At 34.2% G+C, this 15,012-nt stretch overlaps 1 protein-coding gene across 2 annotated transcripts in view; it reads right to left on the reverse strand.

Annotated features, from left to right (window-relative positions):
- Window positions 1-354: 354 nt before the first annotated feature.
- The window catches only part of LOC111054495 (mitochondrial 10-formyltetrahydrofolate dehydrogenase), a 165,901-nt gene continuing 151,243 nt past the window's right edge, over window positions 355-15,012 (reverse strand). Inside the window, exons 13-15 of one of the 2 annotated variants that reach the window (XM_039441247.1) lie at window positions 10,263-10,513; window positions 9,110-9,309; window positions 355-5,109 (exon numbers count right to left, since the gene is read on the reverse strand). In XM_039441247.1, coding sequence (XP_039297181.1) covers window positions 5,048-5,109; window positions 9,110-9,309; window positions 10,263-10,513 — 513 coding nt within the window. In that variant the 3' untranslated portion in view covers window positions 355-5,047. The remainder of the gene's footprint in view (window positions 5,110-9,109; window positions 9,310-10,262; window positions 10,514-15,012) is intronic. The other variant, XM_039441248.1, reaches the window with a different exon arrangement.

The following is a 15,012-nucleotide window of genomic DNA, read 5'->3' on the forward strand; positions in this document are numbered from 1 at the left end:
AATTATTTAATGCTTTCAATTGAAATTAAATAGTTTTTCCAATTTTTTAGTACCGGTATTTTGTAATTAATTTTTGCTTCCAGATCAAAAGACAATTGATTTATGAATCTTGTACTTATGTAAATGAGCTGTCTTCTAACTAACTTACTGTTAGTTTTGTTTTATAAATTTTGTATTTATAGGTTGTATTTGGTCTAAAATCATATTGAACTATATCATTTAATAAAAATTTGTTTTTATACTTAATAATATATTTTGCTAAATTTTTCATGTACAATTGCCTTATAGTCATCACATTAAATTTTTTAAATAGCAGATTAGTTGGATGCAATCGAGGTTTATTCAATATTCAAATCAAATCAAATTCATTTATTGCCAAAAAGAAAACAAACAATAATTTACTCATACACATACATACACGAGCAAAAATAAAAATAAAATGTTCATAATACAATATTACACATACATGCATATACATGAGAGCAGAAAAAACCAATTATAAAATTTCTAGGCATCACCAGCAAAAAGAAAAATCTTTATGAAATATTGTTTTAATCTTTGAGTGATAAATAAGTTATTTAAATGACTATCGAAAGCCCCACCCCAGATTGTTATCCCATATTCTAATATGGATTGCACCAAAGCAAAATATACTGTTTTTAAATCCTGAAGTTTGAGTATTTTGTTAATTTTGTAGAATTTGAAAGAAATATATTTGAGTTTTTTACATAAATAAGCTAAATGAAAATGTCATTTCAGGTTTTCATCAATAATTATCCCTAGATATTTTAGGTTACTTACATTTTCAATACTTGGACAAACGAAGAGATTCTTCTTGACTGTGCACTCAGAGTGACGTTTAATTCTCAAATGAATACTAGGCTTTCCTGCTGCATTTGCTGAGAATGAGACATATTTAGTTTTTTGAACATTCAAACTCAGTGTTCAATTCCAGCCATTTTTTTAATAATTATACAAATATCCCTTTCAGCAACCCTGAACGCATCATCCCAGTTTTTCCGCGCGAAAATTATAGCTGTATCATCAGCAAATGATACAGGTTCACCACATCCTAATTTTAATTTTAAAAGGTCGTTTACATAGAGCAAGAACAAAATAGGAGACAAAACGGTTCCCTGAGGCAATCCAAAACGAAGTTAAAGTGACAGAACTTTTTTGAGAATCTATTGATAAAATTTGGGACCGGTCTTGCAAGTAGCTTTTTATTAGATCTAGGGCGATTCCTCTAATTCCCATTTTATCTAGTTTAATGAATAAGTTATTGTGTGGAACCGTGTCAAAGGCTTTTGACAAATCCAAGAAGATTGCCAAGGTCTTTTCATTTTTATTTTAACTATTTGAAACAATCTTCAAAAAATAGGCAAGTGCATCATTTGTGCTTCTATCCTTTTGGAAACCGAATTGGTTCATATGAATAATATTATACTCATTAATATGGTTCAATAAACTCTTTTTTATACATTTCTCTGCTATTTTTGCTATATTACTTAAAAGACTAATGGGTCTATAGCTGCTAGGGTTGTTTTTATCTCCACTTTTAAATAAAGGTTTTAAATTTGCGATTTTGAAATGTTCCTGTGCTAAAAATTTTATTTATAATGTAAGATAAAGGAGTTGAAATATTGATTGATGATTGACCTACCTGGCTGGTTCGTGTGTGGACACACACATCTTATGTAATTTATTTTCTAAATTGATTTAATTTCACTTATATTCAGAACTTATTGAACCTCATGTGGATCACACTTGTTCCAAACTAGTACGTTTATTATTTTAATTTTAAGAAGACTATCCCAAATGGAATAAAAATAATTACAAATCAATTTAAAGTAATAGTTGGATAATATTTTATACATGGTGGCTTCCAATTTATTTTTAATTGAAAAATAACAATATTGTTATGATGGTTTCTAATATATAGGAGAAGAATGACCCGTGCAGCGCAAAGAGCCACTCACTTTCTTTGCTTATAATTATAATAATATTGATGATTGCCATAACTGTAATGTAAAGATTTTGATGCAATAAAGTATAATTCAACATAATTCATATTAATTTATGGTGTATTACAGTAAAGTCGTTTCTTCAGCTAGAATGGATGACGAGTCACTCATTGTTTGCATACAACATTACCCCAATCTGTATGACCAATCACATGCCAAATACCATGACACCAATACATGAAGATGAATTCTTGGCTAGTCATAGGTCTGCGATTGAGCCAACCGGGTACAAAAATTATATTTTCAACTAATTAGTAGAATTATTTCTATTGATGATGTGGTACTCAACATGGCACTCCATTGACTGGAGGCAGTGGTGTGGTGGTGAGTCATGGCCGGAAAACGGCTCCCAGTGTGCTTTGAGCAAAAACGGCGTCTCCAGTGTGCTCCGTGCTTCAACTGACAAGGCGGCGCGGCGCGTCTCCAGTGTGCTCCGTGCTTAAGCCCTTCACTCAGAAAGCGAAATTATGAACTCCAGGGTCTAACGTGATCTCTAAACTCAAGAGTATATTTAAGTACTCGACTACGTTAACGCTCTGACTCGGAAAGCCAATTTTCTGACTCCAGAGTTTAAAGCCAGTTAAAGTCTAGAACTTAGCTAAATCCCGAGCTCGGAAACCGGCCCTTAGAGTACCTACTGCTAGTATTTGGTATTGCCCTTTCTAGCATTGTAGGCGCAAATTCGGCAATTTCTTCCTGTATATTGTTCTTAAAAACATATTTTGAAAGGCGCGCTGTGCTGCAATCACTGATCAGCCATTCGAAAAGTAGACCTCAACAGCGAAAGCACACTCCTCGCTGTTCCAACGCATAATAGCGACTGAACTGTGCAAGAGCAAAAGTTCAAAACTAAACTTCTCGAAATGGCTAGCGCTCCGTTATTTGATCCGTTTTCGTTATGATGCCACACTCTGTGTAAGTGTTGTTTCAAGATATTTTTTTGAAATTTGTATTTTCAATTGAAAACTGTTTTTATTACAAAAAATAGTTGATAGAATTGAGTGAATGGAATGTTGGTCTTCTTTTTTATAAGAGGGAGGCATAAAATATGTATTAAGCAAATTGATTCGAGTTCAAATAACAATTAACTAGTGCTAACAATATTCGAAGTATTAATAAGGAATGATTTGTGGAAGAATAATAAAATCCCTGCAATTACAATGTATACACGTAGGCCTATAAATAGAAAGAAAAATAAAAAATCTCAGTACCCTTTTTGAATTATTTAATCACAACATGTTTCAACACAATTTATGTGACGGACCACAGATTCCATAATTTTTCTCCGAATCTCTTATTAAATTTATCCTCTCAAACGTGTACAATTCCTAATAAAGATTTTTTTTCATTTTCATTTGTACAATTTAATTAAACATACTTGTTCCATTGCAGGTATCACAATGTTGAAACATGTTGTGATTGAATAATTCAAAAAGGGTACTGAGATTTTTTATTTTCCTTTCTATTTATATTACAAGTATCCCTATACAGAAAAGAGATAAATGTATACACGTTTACGCTAACTTATAGTGACTGCGTTACCCACTTCTCGAAATTCTTAAAAGCATATTTTATGGTTTCTTCGATATAATAATATCTTCATTATTTTACAGATTTATAACATATTCATTATTTTTTCAAATAATACAAAAAATACGAATTTATTTTAGTAAGGAATGAAAATGAAATGGATGAGAAAAATTTACATCTTGACAGTATTCATTTATTGATCACATTGTGTAATACTTGACATGAGGAAAGGCACAACAGGCTCATGCCCAAAACTGTCCTATTTACAATTTATTAAAGTCTAAAATCAACAAAATCTCGAATAGTAATTATTCAAAAAGTTGCATAACTTGAAGATATCAGACTGGTATTATTAATCCAATCATAGTCTTATTATTATTATTAATCCCATCCACCGATCTACCCAAGAATTTGTGTGATTTTTAACATGAGATTTTCCAAAGGGGGGCAGTCACCCCCCTCCAAGCCCTAACCGAACTAAAAAAAAGTTTTTTCAAAAATAAATAATTATTGAGTTGTAGTTGAGTTTCACTTGGTGAAAATTGAATATTGCAAATTGAATAATCATAAACAAGCAAATTGATAAAATAAATGGAATGGAATAACATACATTACATCACATACGACGTTCATCACAGACTCTTAATGATGCATCATGAGAGAACCCCAAGTTGATTATTTTAAAAGAAAAAATAACCTACTAATCTATGTTTGCGAGATCTGGAATGTTCAAGGAAAAGTCAGAATCAGCAACTATGAGCCAACACAACTGCCATGTTTAGTGATACTAAGCTCATCAGCTCATCAGAATGACTTAGATCTTGGTAATATCGATCAATGACACACATCCGTCTAGCCAGGACCCTCGGCCAGAGGGTCTAGAACCTGGAAAGCCAGGGGTCACAACTAAATCCTAGGCCTCCATGCTTTATAATAATTCTCAATATTTCAAAATAAAATTTGAGATCAATCCTATACAGTCGTACATCAATAATCCGGTTAACCAAACTTCTGTATATAACGTCTATTGGGATGTAAGAAAACTTGTCTTTGAGAAGAAAATTGAAGTACTGCAATACAAGAATGAATTAAATCATTTTTAAATGCCTCTGTCAATTCAGAGGGTTCAATATTTTTTCTATTCGTGTATGAGTTATAGATGATGTATGTAATAATCAAGCATAATAATGCTAAACATACCCTAAATGCCAACTTTCGAATATTTCATTCATTTCAATGCGTAAGTTCAGTCCCAATTAATATGGATTATTGACGCTCTCCTGTAAGTCGATGTAAATGCTTGATAATACTTCAAATACAAATCTCAAGACAAAGATATTATGACTACTATCTTTGTAAAAATAATATAATTTTCAGGCTCTACGTTTATCCTTCATCAAACTCAAATCCTTCAATAAGAGTGGTCAACAATAAAATCTGTATAACAATGGTATTATCATATTCGATGGCACTTCGATTGATGAATTTCAATTCTATCCTCCATACTCGATGGTTACTGTTTTTATTCGAAGGTATTCATGGAGAGCCTCTTCTCCTGTAACAAATGAGAGAAAATAATACATTATCTATGGAAATTCAAATACATAGTTGTACAGAATGTGAAGATCAAAATTATTTGGAATTTATTTATCGTCTTTATGCAATTTTCAAGTGATTTGTATTGAACGTTACCAACAGTTTTAAATAAAAACTGTGCTTTTAAAATTAAGTTTGTTTTTTGGTACATCAAAATTATTTCTTTAATATGTGAATATTTCCTATGTATTTTATGTTTGGTTTCGAAGCATCCAATTTCAAAAATCTACTTTGTGAAAATAATCAAGGACTGAAAATGTTGTGAAGTGAACAACTACTGTACAAGGCAACCTATTTCGGACTATGTGTAACCTTATCTAAATTTGGGAGAGGAATAGCGTTATCTTATTTTTCTCTCCCTATCATTTTGATGATGTACTTATTGTATCAATCAATAAATAATAAAACATAAGAGTACCTGAATTGAATGAAAAAGACTAAGAAATTGTCAAAAACCACTGATAATTACCACAATATCAACTTCTCAACTACACAAAAAAAAGTACCTGAATTGATATTCAATTTCACCAAATGGCAAAAACCCATATTAGTCCAGTCAAGGACTTCCAAGTTTGGAAGACAATTTTTGATCCCGTATTTCTGTTTAGGGTAGTAAGGAGGTGAACATATCAAAAGTCCCCACCCCTACCTGCTAAGAGAAAGGGGGTGGTTCAAAGAAGGTACTAACTATTTTTTGATTTCTCGCATCTATGCTTGACTCGAAAACTATGCATCTTACAGACATGACTGATCTATACAAAATCAAAGCTTATATAATTTCCAACAATAGTAATCTGACATCTTTTTCTATATCTTCTATAGTTTTCGAGATATCCGCTCTTGAAGGTGTGAAATTTTTGAAAAAAAACACGTTTGCCTCCAAGTTTTTGGTCTTATAACTTCTTTAAAATCGATGGAAAAATCCATGCTAATTGTGAGCTTATAAAGCATTAAATTCTCTTCAATTTCATGTATAATTTCGCACTTTTACTCATTTCCCTACGAGTGCTGCAGCAGCTTTAGAGTTGAGTGTGAAATATCCAGTTTTGAAATAATAGACCAATTTTATTGGCAAAGGAACTTGAAAGGAATGTTTTGAACACAATTTTTGACAAATATTTTCAAGATTGCCATCATGGCTATTCTCTTTCTACACATGATAACTTAGAGATTGATACTATTTCCAAGTATATACTTTCAAGGATTATTAGATACACGGTTTGGCATAGGCCTAATATGGATGAAAAAACTTGATTTCGTCTTCAAGCCTTTTCTCTCTTTTTCCGATGACGCTCCAGCCGTGGAAAATTGACTTATAGCCTTCAACTAGATGTCATTTTCAAGCTTTGGGAGTATTCTACAACACAGTCTCAGTAATAATATGTTATGTCCGATGTAAATACATTTACAGGGTGGAAAGTAAAATTTCGACCTCAAAAACGATTCGCATTTACTAGAGGTCTCTATCATCGATTGTAACCATTCTATGACTGTTTTAATGAACGCTTGATCCGTCATTTGAATCAGCCATTACGTGGCCCAGTCGCGACCCCCAAATGCGCATCAAGTGGTTCGGAAATCCTGAGGTACCCTAGAATCAGAATATTTGGGTCTGTTTCCATCTTCACGAACTTGCCCACGAAATATCGTTAGTAACCCTACTGTAATAGAAATGTGGAAATATCTAGGTCTTTACAAGCATCATTCTCTACCGTAAAGGAATAACAGCTTCGATTCTCTTCAGCGAATGAATGCTGCAAGACTGTTTGATGCCTTAGTCACTTGTTCAGTCCAGTCCAGGTGTGTGTTCAATGTAATAAATAAATAGATAATAAATAAATGTTTATTTCCCAAAAAAACTAAAACTACAACATCAATTACAGAAATATTAGATAAATTACAATATTACATACAATAGTTAGTTACAAAAGATTCTTATAATGTGTTCTCTACTTGTTTAGTTTTTTCTGTGTGGAAATTGACCTACTCCACTATGGCGTACCATGTTCTAGAGTAGGTTTTGTTATTTTTCTGTGTGTATTATCAATTAGTTAGTGTTTAGTAAGTCATTAGGTGGTTAGTTGTTATTTGAAATAATGTTTTCTATGTTCTGTCTTCCTTTGCTCATCAACCAAATGTGTACTATTGCTTTGAAATTTCTAGGAAGATTAATCTGTTTAAAGTTTGCAGGAAGTAGATTATATAATTTTGGTGCTAAATGATTGAAATGTCTCTGGTTTAGTGCCTTCCTTGCAACACTGGTGATGAGAAGATTCCTGTATCTGGTGTTGTGGTTGTGGTTTCTAGTTTGAAAAGTTGTTGGGTTCTTGTGTAATCTGCATAAAAGCAAAGCTATCTTGCATCCATCACGTCAAACTCATTGAAGAGCTGGTCAGATGAATAGCGTGGAGGCTTCTGGTTGATGACCCTCATGATCAGCTTCTGCACCCTGAGGAGCGGTTCAATGTGCAAGAAGCTTGCACCTCCCCATCCCACAATCCCATACAGCATGAGGGACTGTGCTAGAGAGAAGTAGACAACTCTTAGACATCCCTTGTCGACCAGTGTCCTCAGAATCCTGAATCTGTAGATGGTCTTCCTCAGTCTCCCGCATAATTCATTGAGATGATGATCCCAGCGCAGAAAAGAGTCCATAGTAACTCCCAGGTATTTCTGTGATTGTTTCCTGTGAACTGTGTATGAAGTGTTATTCCGTTGATTCTTGATTACTATCTCATCTCCTGTTGGCTGTCCATGTTGAGTCGCCGAAAAGGTCAGAAAGAAGGTTTTCTCATGGTTCAATGTTAGCAGATTTTCAGCCAACCAGCGAGACACCCTCTGAAGTCCAGTCTCGGCTTCTCTCCAGGTCATCTCCCAGGTCGGTTCAGAGAACAGTATAACAGTATCATCTGCAAAGGTGGTGATTGCTCCATTTATTTCCATTTTGCATAATGGATTTATGTAGAGAAGAAAAAGAATTGGTCCTAGTACTGTTCCTTGTGGCACTCCAAACTTTACAGTCAGCTTGTTGCTTATACATCCATTGACTCTGACACATTGTGTTCGGTTTGATAGGTAGCTCTTGAAAAGATTCCATGCGACTCCTCTTATTCCATAGTTATCAAGCCTTGAAAGAAGAATGTCATGTGACACCGTATCAAAAGCCTTCTTTAAATCTAAGAATACTGCTAATGATTTCTCTTCAATGTTTATTTTATCGGCAATCTGAGTGGTCACATAGTGGATAGCATCATTTGTACTGCGACTAGATCTAAAACCATATTGGTTTGGCGATAGAATATTATTTTATTCAAGAAAGCTGATCAGTCTTGTTTTGATACACTTTTCAAAAATTTTCGATAATATACTGAGTAATGATATGGGTCTGTAGCAATTCATATCTTTCTTATCTCCTGTTTTGAAGATTGGACAAATGACAGCTTCCTTAAGACACTTAAAAACATCTTCCTCAAAAATTCTGTTTGCAATATGTGTTAAAGGCTTGGCAAGTATAGTATTATTCTGTTTGAAAAAATATGGTTTTAAATTATCGAGTCCAGGTGCACTATTAGCTTTAAGTCCTTAATGTAAGTCCTTAATTTGTAATGTTTTCACTATACTCAAGATGAAAGTTAATTTCGATAGAAGGTCCGTTGTTGAAGCAAAGTTGGTTCAATATTCTCCTGTTATCTACAACTATGGTTTTAGATTTTGAGTCATGAGGGATTTTGAATGAGGTGAGAGATGAAAGACAAAATGATGATCGAAGCTACACACTTGAGCTTACTAAAGTTACGTTACTCCAGCTGACTAGACAACGCCGGACAACGCCATATAAAAATGCTTTCAAGCTTCATAATAGTTACACGGATTACTGTTTTCTCTCATAGATTCAAGCGATAGTTTATTCCATCTCGAGAGTGAAGCAATAGTAGTACTGATTATTAGTATTGACTTACCCAGGTCTTTACCGAAACCAGATTCTTTGAAACCTCCGAATGGAGCTGCCACATCAGTTTTATTGTAGGTATTCACAAATACAGTTCCAGAATCGATTTTCTCAGCAAAATACAGAGCTCTATCAATATTTTTTGTACATATTCCTGATGCTAAACCATATTCGGTACTGTTGGCTCGCTTTATTATATCATCGATGTTCCTGAAAAAACATAAATATTCGACACTTGAAACGTTATTCAGAGAAGAGTATATTAAACGATATAGGAAATAAGAAGTTTTGGGCTAGCGCTTGTTTTTTCTTACCAATATTTAAGTGCTTTCACCCGATAAATGAGTGAATAGGTGGATGGAAAAAAATGTTACAAGGAAAAGTTTTAGTTTGTACTTATTGCACAGAACTTTGATAATTTGTTATATATCCAGAGTAAATAGAGATTAAATTGAATTAAAAAGTAGATAATAGAAGAAAATTCAAAATACATTTTAAGGTGTTGTTATTGTGAAGATGTGGATATGCAAATAGCTCTGTATAACTCTACTGAAAGCGCAATTGGTCACGTTCGGAAATCTTCGGTCGTATTCGGGTCGGCCTAATAATAATGATGTTTTTGTTTTTATCTTCACTTCAACTGCTGCTCCACTTTATACCTTAAATGATATCATAGCTGATAAAAACACAAGTTATTAAAGGTAACTTAGTTATCACGCGTTATTAATTGAGAAACTCAGGTGTTATCAACTGAGCTACAAAAGAGATGTTAATACAAAGTAATGTGAACAAAAACAATTGTGCAAGTTTTTATAGCCTCTCTGAGAATGTCACTTTTAGTATGGATTTGAATAAGACGAGAATGAAAAACAATTTCACATTGTTATGTTTTTACGACTAATACCAATTAATTCATGAATTCCAAATCAATTCCAATTTAATTGATGAGTTGATTTACAGATACAAATTCAATTAGATGAACGTCATAGTATTTTAACTTTCAAATTCAGAATCCAGTTTTCAATTACAACAGAAGACAGACAATTAAAAATGAACTTCAATGTACTAGAAGAATTTACAATCGCAGATTGACATTCTAGGTTGCTATTTTAGCTTGATAAAAAAAAGTAATTTACCGAAGCTCTTCTTTTGATGTTATTTACCTGTAGTCGAATTTTGAAATCACCATGACAGGGCCAAAAGCTTCTTCTTTAGCAATATACATATGATCTTCAACATCAGTGAAAATAGTTGGTTCGAAAAAATAGCCAGGCCTATCACATCTATTGCCGCCAACAAGAAGTTTAGCACCTTCCTCTTGCCCTTTTCTACAATACGCTATCAATTTTTCCAAATGAGCTTTATGATTTTGTGGTCCATGGTCTGTACCTCGATCAAGTGGATTTCCAATCACCTATGAATAATAATAAAATATTCTCAATTATTCTTGTCTCATAGTCTCATCATTCTTTCTTGTTAATTGGGGAAAAAATTGCTCGGATAACTCTTCTTTTAGCAAACTCCCGATCAGACATTAGTCTTGTAAATTTCAAAATTCTTTTGAATTTTCAGTAATTTATTGTTATTTTGATGTATTGTTAATGGAGAATAAACGATAAATTTGAAAATTTACCAAAAAACTCATACATAACAAATTTGAAAAAGTCTAGTCTAAGTTTCACAAAAACACAATATCTCGAACTAAAATATAACATAATAATAAAATAATATATAACATATATAATAAAGCTTCATTAATCATGAAAACATGAGATAAACAGTAGAATTTTTTAGTCACCACCAGCAAAAGAATAAATCTTGCCCGCTGGTGGGTGCATATATTATAAATTTGGAAAAAACAAGAGCAAATTAAAAAAAATATAAACTAAAAAGAATTTAATTAAAGATAATAAAATAACATTAATTTTGCATAACATAATTTTGCAGGGACTTCAGAGGTGAAGATACTCTTTTGTGCCAGTATAAGTCACTTGTCAGAAGTGTGCTGGAGTATGGAGCTCCTATTTGGAATCCATACTCTGGGGGTCTAATTCAGGACTTGGAGAGGGTACAGAAGAGATTTTCGAGACACTTGTTCTATAAGAGATTTAGTGTCCCGTGTCCTTTTGGTTTTCCTAGCAGAGAGCTATACAAAATCTTCAATATTGATCCTCTCGGTGTAAGACGTTCTGTGATTGATCTGGTGTTCTTGCACAAGCTGTTGAATGGTTCAGTTGATACATCCGAGCTGTTAGCCCAGATCAATATCCATGTATCTCTAATAGCAAGGAGATCTACATTCTCATTCAGAGTAAATATTATAGCAGATCATTGAGTGGTTTTTTTGCTCCAATGAATCGGCTGCCCAGGCTGTTCAATACGGTTGCGGACAGAATAGACTTATTTCACCTTTCTGGGAGTCGGTTTCTTCGTGAAGTTAGAGAGGCCCTACTGGATGGAAGGGAGTATGGGAGAGTTGAACTGTCGTTGATCCATAGAGTCTGGGAGAATTAATCACATTTCCAAGTATTATTTCATTTCATTCATTTTTCATTTTAGTATTTGGTGCAATACTTAAGATTGTATAATCACTTGATGTAATTGAATTTTATATTATTGTATTATATTTATAATCATCATCATAAATTATGATTTCTTATTTCTAATTAATTTGTTTATTACTATAAAATTTTATAACCTTTAAAGTGAAAAAACACACATTCTTTGATGTGGCGACGTCCGTTTCGTGCTGGTATCGCACATTTTCAAGCCAAACAGAAACTGAAGTGTTTAAGGTTATAAGGGTGAAATTTGGTGGGGGTGGAGGGGAGTTTTGGTAGTTAATGGAGGAGGATTTAAATGAGTTTGTCAAACAGGGTGTCGGAGGAAAAGTTGATTTGGTCATTTAGAATATTGTTTGGCTGTTGTTTGGTGTGTTTGTATATTTCAAACTGTTCTAGTACATTTAATTTTCTGTTTTTGTGGGAATAGTGGTGTATTTCGAGGTTGTTGTCTATGTCAGGGTGTGTGTGGTCAGTGGAGATAATGTGTTCTGCAAAGGTGGAATGGGAGGACGGATGGGTAATGGCTCTTGTGTGTTCTTTGAATCTTATATTGAAATTTCAAGCTGTTTTACCTTTGTAGAATTTGCTGCAATCTTTACAATTTAGCTTATAAATTCCTAGTTTATTGTATTGATTTTGAGAGGTGTGGGGACAAGAGTTTTTTCAGTGAGTTTAGTTTCTGTATGCAACCTTGTGAACACCTATTTGACCCTCATAACCTTAAACACTTCAGTTTCTGTTTGGCTTGAAAATGTGCGATACCAGCACGAAACGGACGTCGCCACATCAAAGAATGTGAGTGTTTTTTTCACTTTAAAGTTTTACAAAATTTAATAGTAATAATAATAGTGGAAACAAGATGGATAACCAACAACAAATTTCTGCCGAAAGGACAAAACTCATCCCCACCTACACAACTACAAGAATTAAGGTTATGAAAACATCATCAGTCATATCCTACAACCTCAAAAGCTCACACAATCAGATAACTCCTACTTATGCAAAAATAACGATAAAAAACAAGAACACACCAGCACAAAACACTCAAAAGCAAGCACAACAGTTATTCATCAAAAATACAGTACAACATCTCTATAGAACTAGACAAACTGAACCGAGTTGCCTATCAACTACACTTGAAATTGAGTGCAAGCCTTCATTATATTGAACTCCAGGAAGTAATTGAACATACTAACAACTTGGTATATCAAATGTCACAGAAGATCAAAACAAAACACAACCGAAAATTTGAAAAACTGTCCAATACATAAACTCCAAAACTTCAATCTTCCCAACCTTTCCATAGTCGCACCATCAACACCACACAAGTTAGTTTCAATCAATAAGAGATTAACCTACTCAACAAGGGATTAAAACATAACATAATCATACCTAAAAATACATTTACACACTTGAAACACACAATCATTGATACCGAAACAGCCATACAAAACACACAATACCAGAATCAAGAATACTTGAGACAAGACATAGCCCGAAACCAAAACACTTTCAAAACACAAAATCACTCAAATGCTGACTACAAAATCATGAAAAATATCAACAAAAAACAACAAGAACATAACCTAGTCATAACTACAGCTGACAAAGGACAAATCACTGTGATAATGAAACAAGATGCTCTAAACTCAAAAGTAGAGCAATTAATCACAAACAACAACATTATTGAACTAGAACATGACCCCACTCTCAAATACCAGGCTCAAATAAAGAATGCCATCAACCAGACCCTACATATTATACCACATACCAACAAAAAACACCTCAAAAACATAAACCCATCAGCTCCCAAATTGAACGCCCTACCCAAGATCCACAAACCTGATGTACCCATTTGTTCTGAACAAAGCTCAGGCTAGAGCTACTAGAGGACTGTAATTTACTATTCAAATTATCAAATACAAACAAGGGGTAAAATTTAATCTTCAATTTGAGCCAGGTTATTTGTACAGTTAAACTCTGCATTAATGAACAATAAAAAGAGCAAAAACTCACCAGATTTAATCCAATCTTGTCTACTTGCCCTTCGAAGCCTTTATTAGGTGTTTTGATCAGATTCAGGGAGGAAAGAAATCTGGGAAAAAGATAGGTTTTCGCTTCCAGGCTGTTTTTTCACGTTCAACTTGCAGGCTCTGTATTGTATTCTGAACAAAGCTCAAACTGGATTCTTTATAAATTCAAATTAATTCAATTTAACACTATTTACGCTGTTATACTCAATTCACACACACTACACTCAAACAATTATCTACAAGAAATTTCCGATGAAATTACATAACAAAATACAAACTCGGTCTTCACAACAAGACAACGGGCTGACAAGAACGACTAATGGACGAAAAGCAAGAATGACTCGGGCTTTTTTCTCGACAAGCCAAACAGCTGGACGCTCGGCACTGGTGCCAACAAACCTGCTATTGGCAGAACTGTAGTCAGGGATTTGGCGCTACAATTCGAATGCTCTGGCCAGACCATACCCCCGCCTCTGAAAAACTATTTTTCAGCCAAGTTGCAAAAACTGAAAAAAAAACCACAGAAAGGAAAAAATCCAGACATGCTAAAAAGAACAAAACACCAACACCAAAAAACAACACAAAGAAAAAAATGCAACAAGCACAACAACTATTGAGTTGGGAGTGGATACAATTTTGTTACTGGTCTTTTATAAATACCAGTTTTTAGGCGAACACTCGCCACTCGAACCTCGCCGTCACTTCCCGGAAACACCTGTTCAATGACACCCAGTGGCCACTGCAATGGAGGTGTGTTTGGTTGGTCTACTACCACAACCGTTCCCACACTGATAGAAGTGGGTGATTTCAACCATTTTTTACGACTTTGAAGTTCGTGCAGGTACTCTCTTCTCCATCGGTTCCAGAACGATTGAATAAGTTGACCAATCAATTCATACCTGGTGAGACGATTCACAGGGACACTGTCCACGTCCCGCATGGGAAATGATTTCAACGGTGTGAGAGTCAAAAAGTGCGCTGGGGTTAAAGCCAGCGGTTCACACGGATCCTCACTCAGTACACACAGTGGGCGGGAATTCAGGACACCTTCAATCTGCACCAATACAGTGTTCAGTTCCTCATAGGTGAGAAGTTGATTGCCAATTACTCGGAACAGATGCAACTTTACAGATTTGACATTTGCCTCCCACAGACCTCCAAAATGTGGTGAACCAGGGGGAATGAATTTCCAATCAATTTTGTGTTCGGCGAGTTGACTAGTCAATGTGGTTTGAAACTCGGACGAGTTCAAAAGTTGAGATATTTTTCGCAACTGTTCCTTGGCACCTACAAAATTAGTACCACAATCGGAATAC

Source organism: Nilaparvata lugens, chromosome X (genome assembly GCF_014356525.2).
Source record: "Nilaparvata lugens isolate BPH chromosome X, ASM1435652v1, whole genome shotgun sequence".
Taxonomy (NCBI): domain Eukaryota; kingdom Metazoa; phylum Arthropoda; class Insecta; order Hemiptera; family Delphacidae; genus Nilaparvata; species Nilaparvata lugens.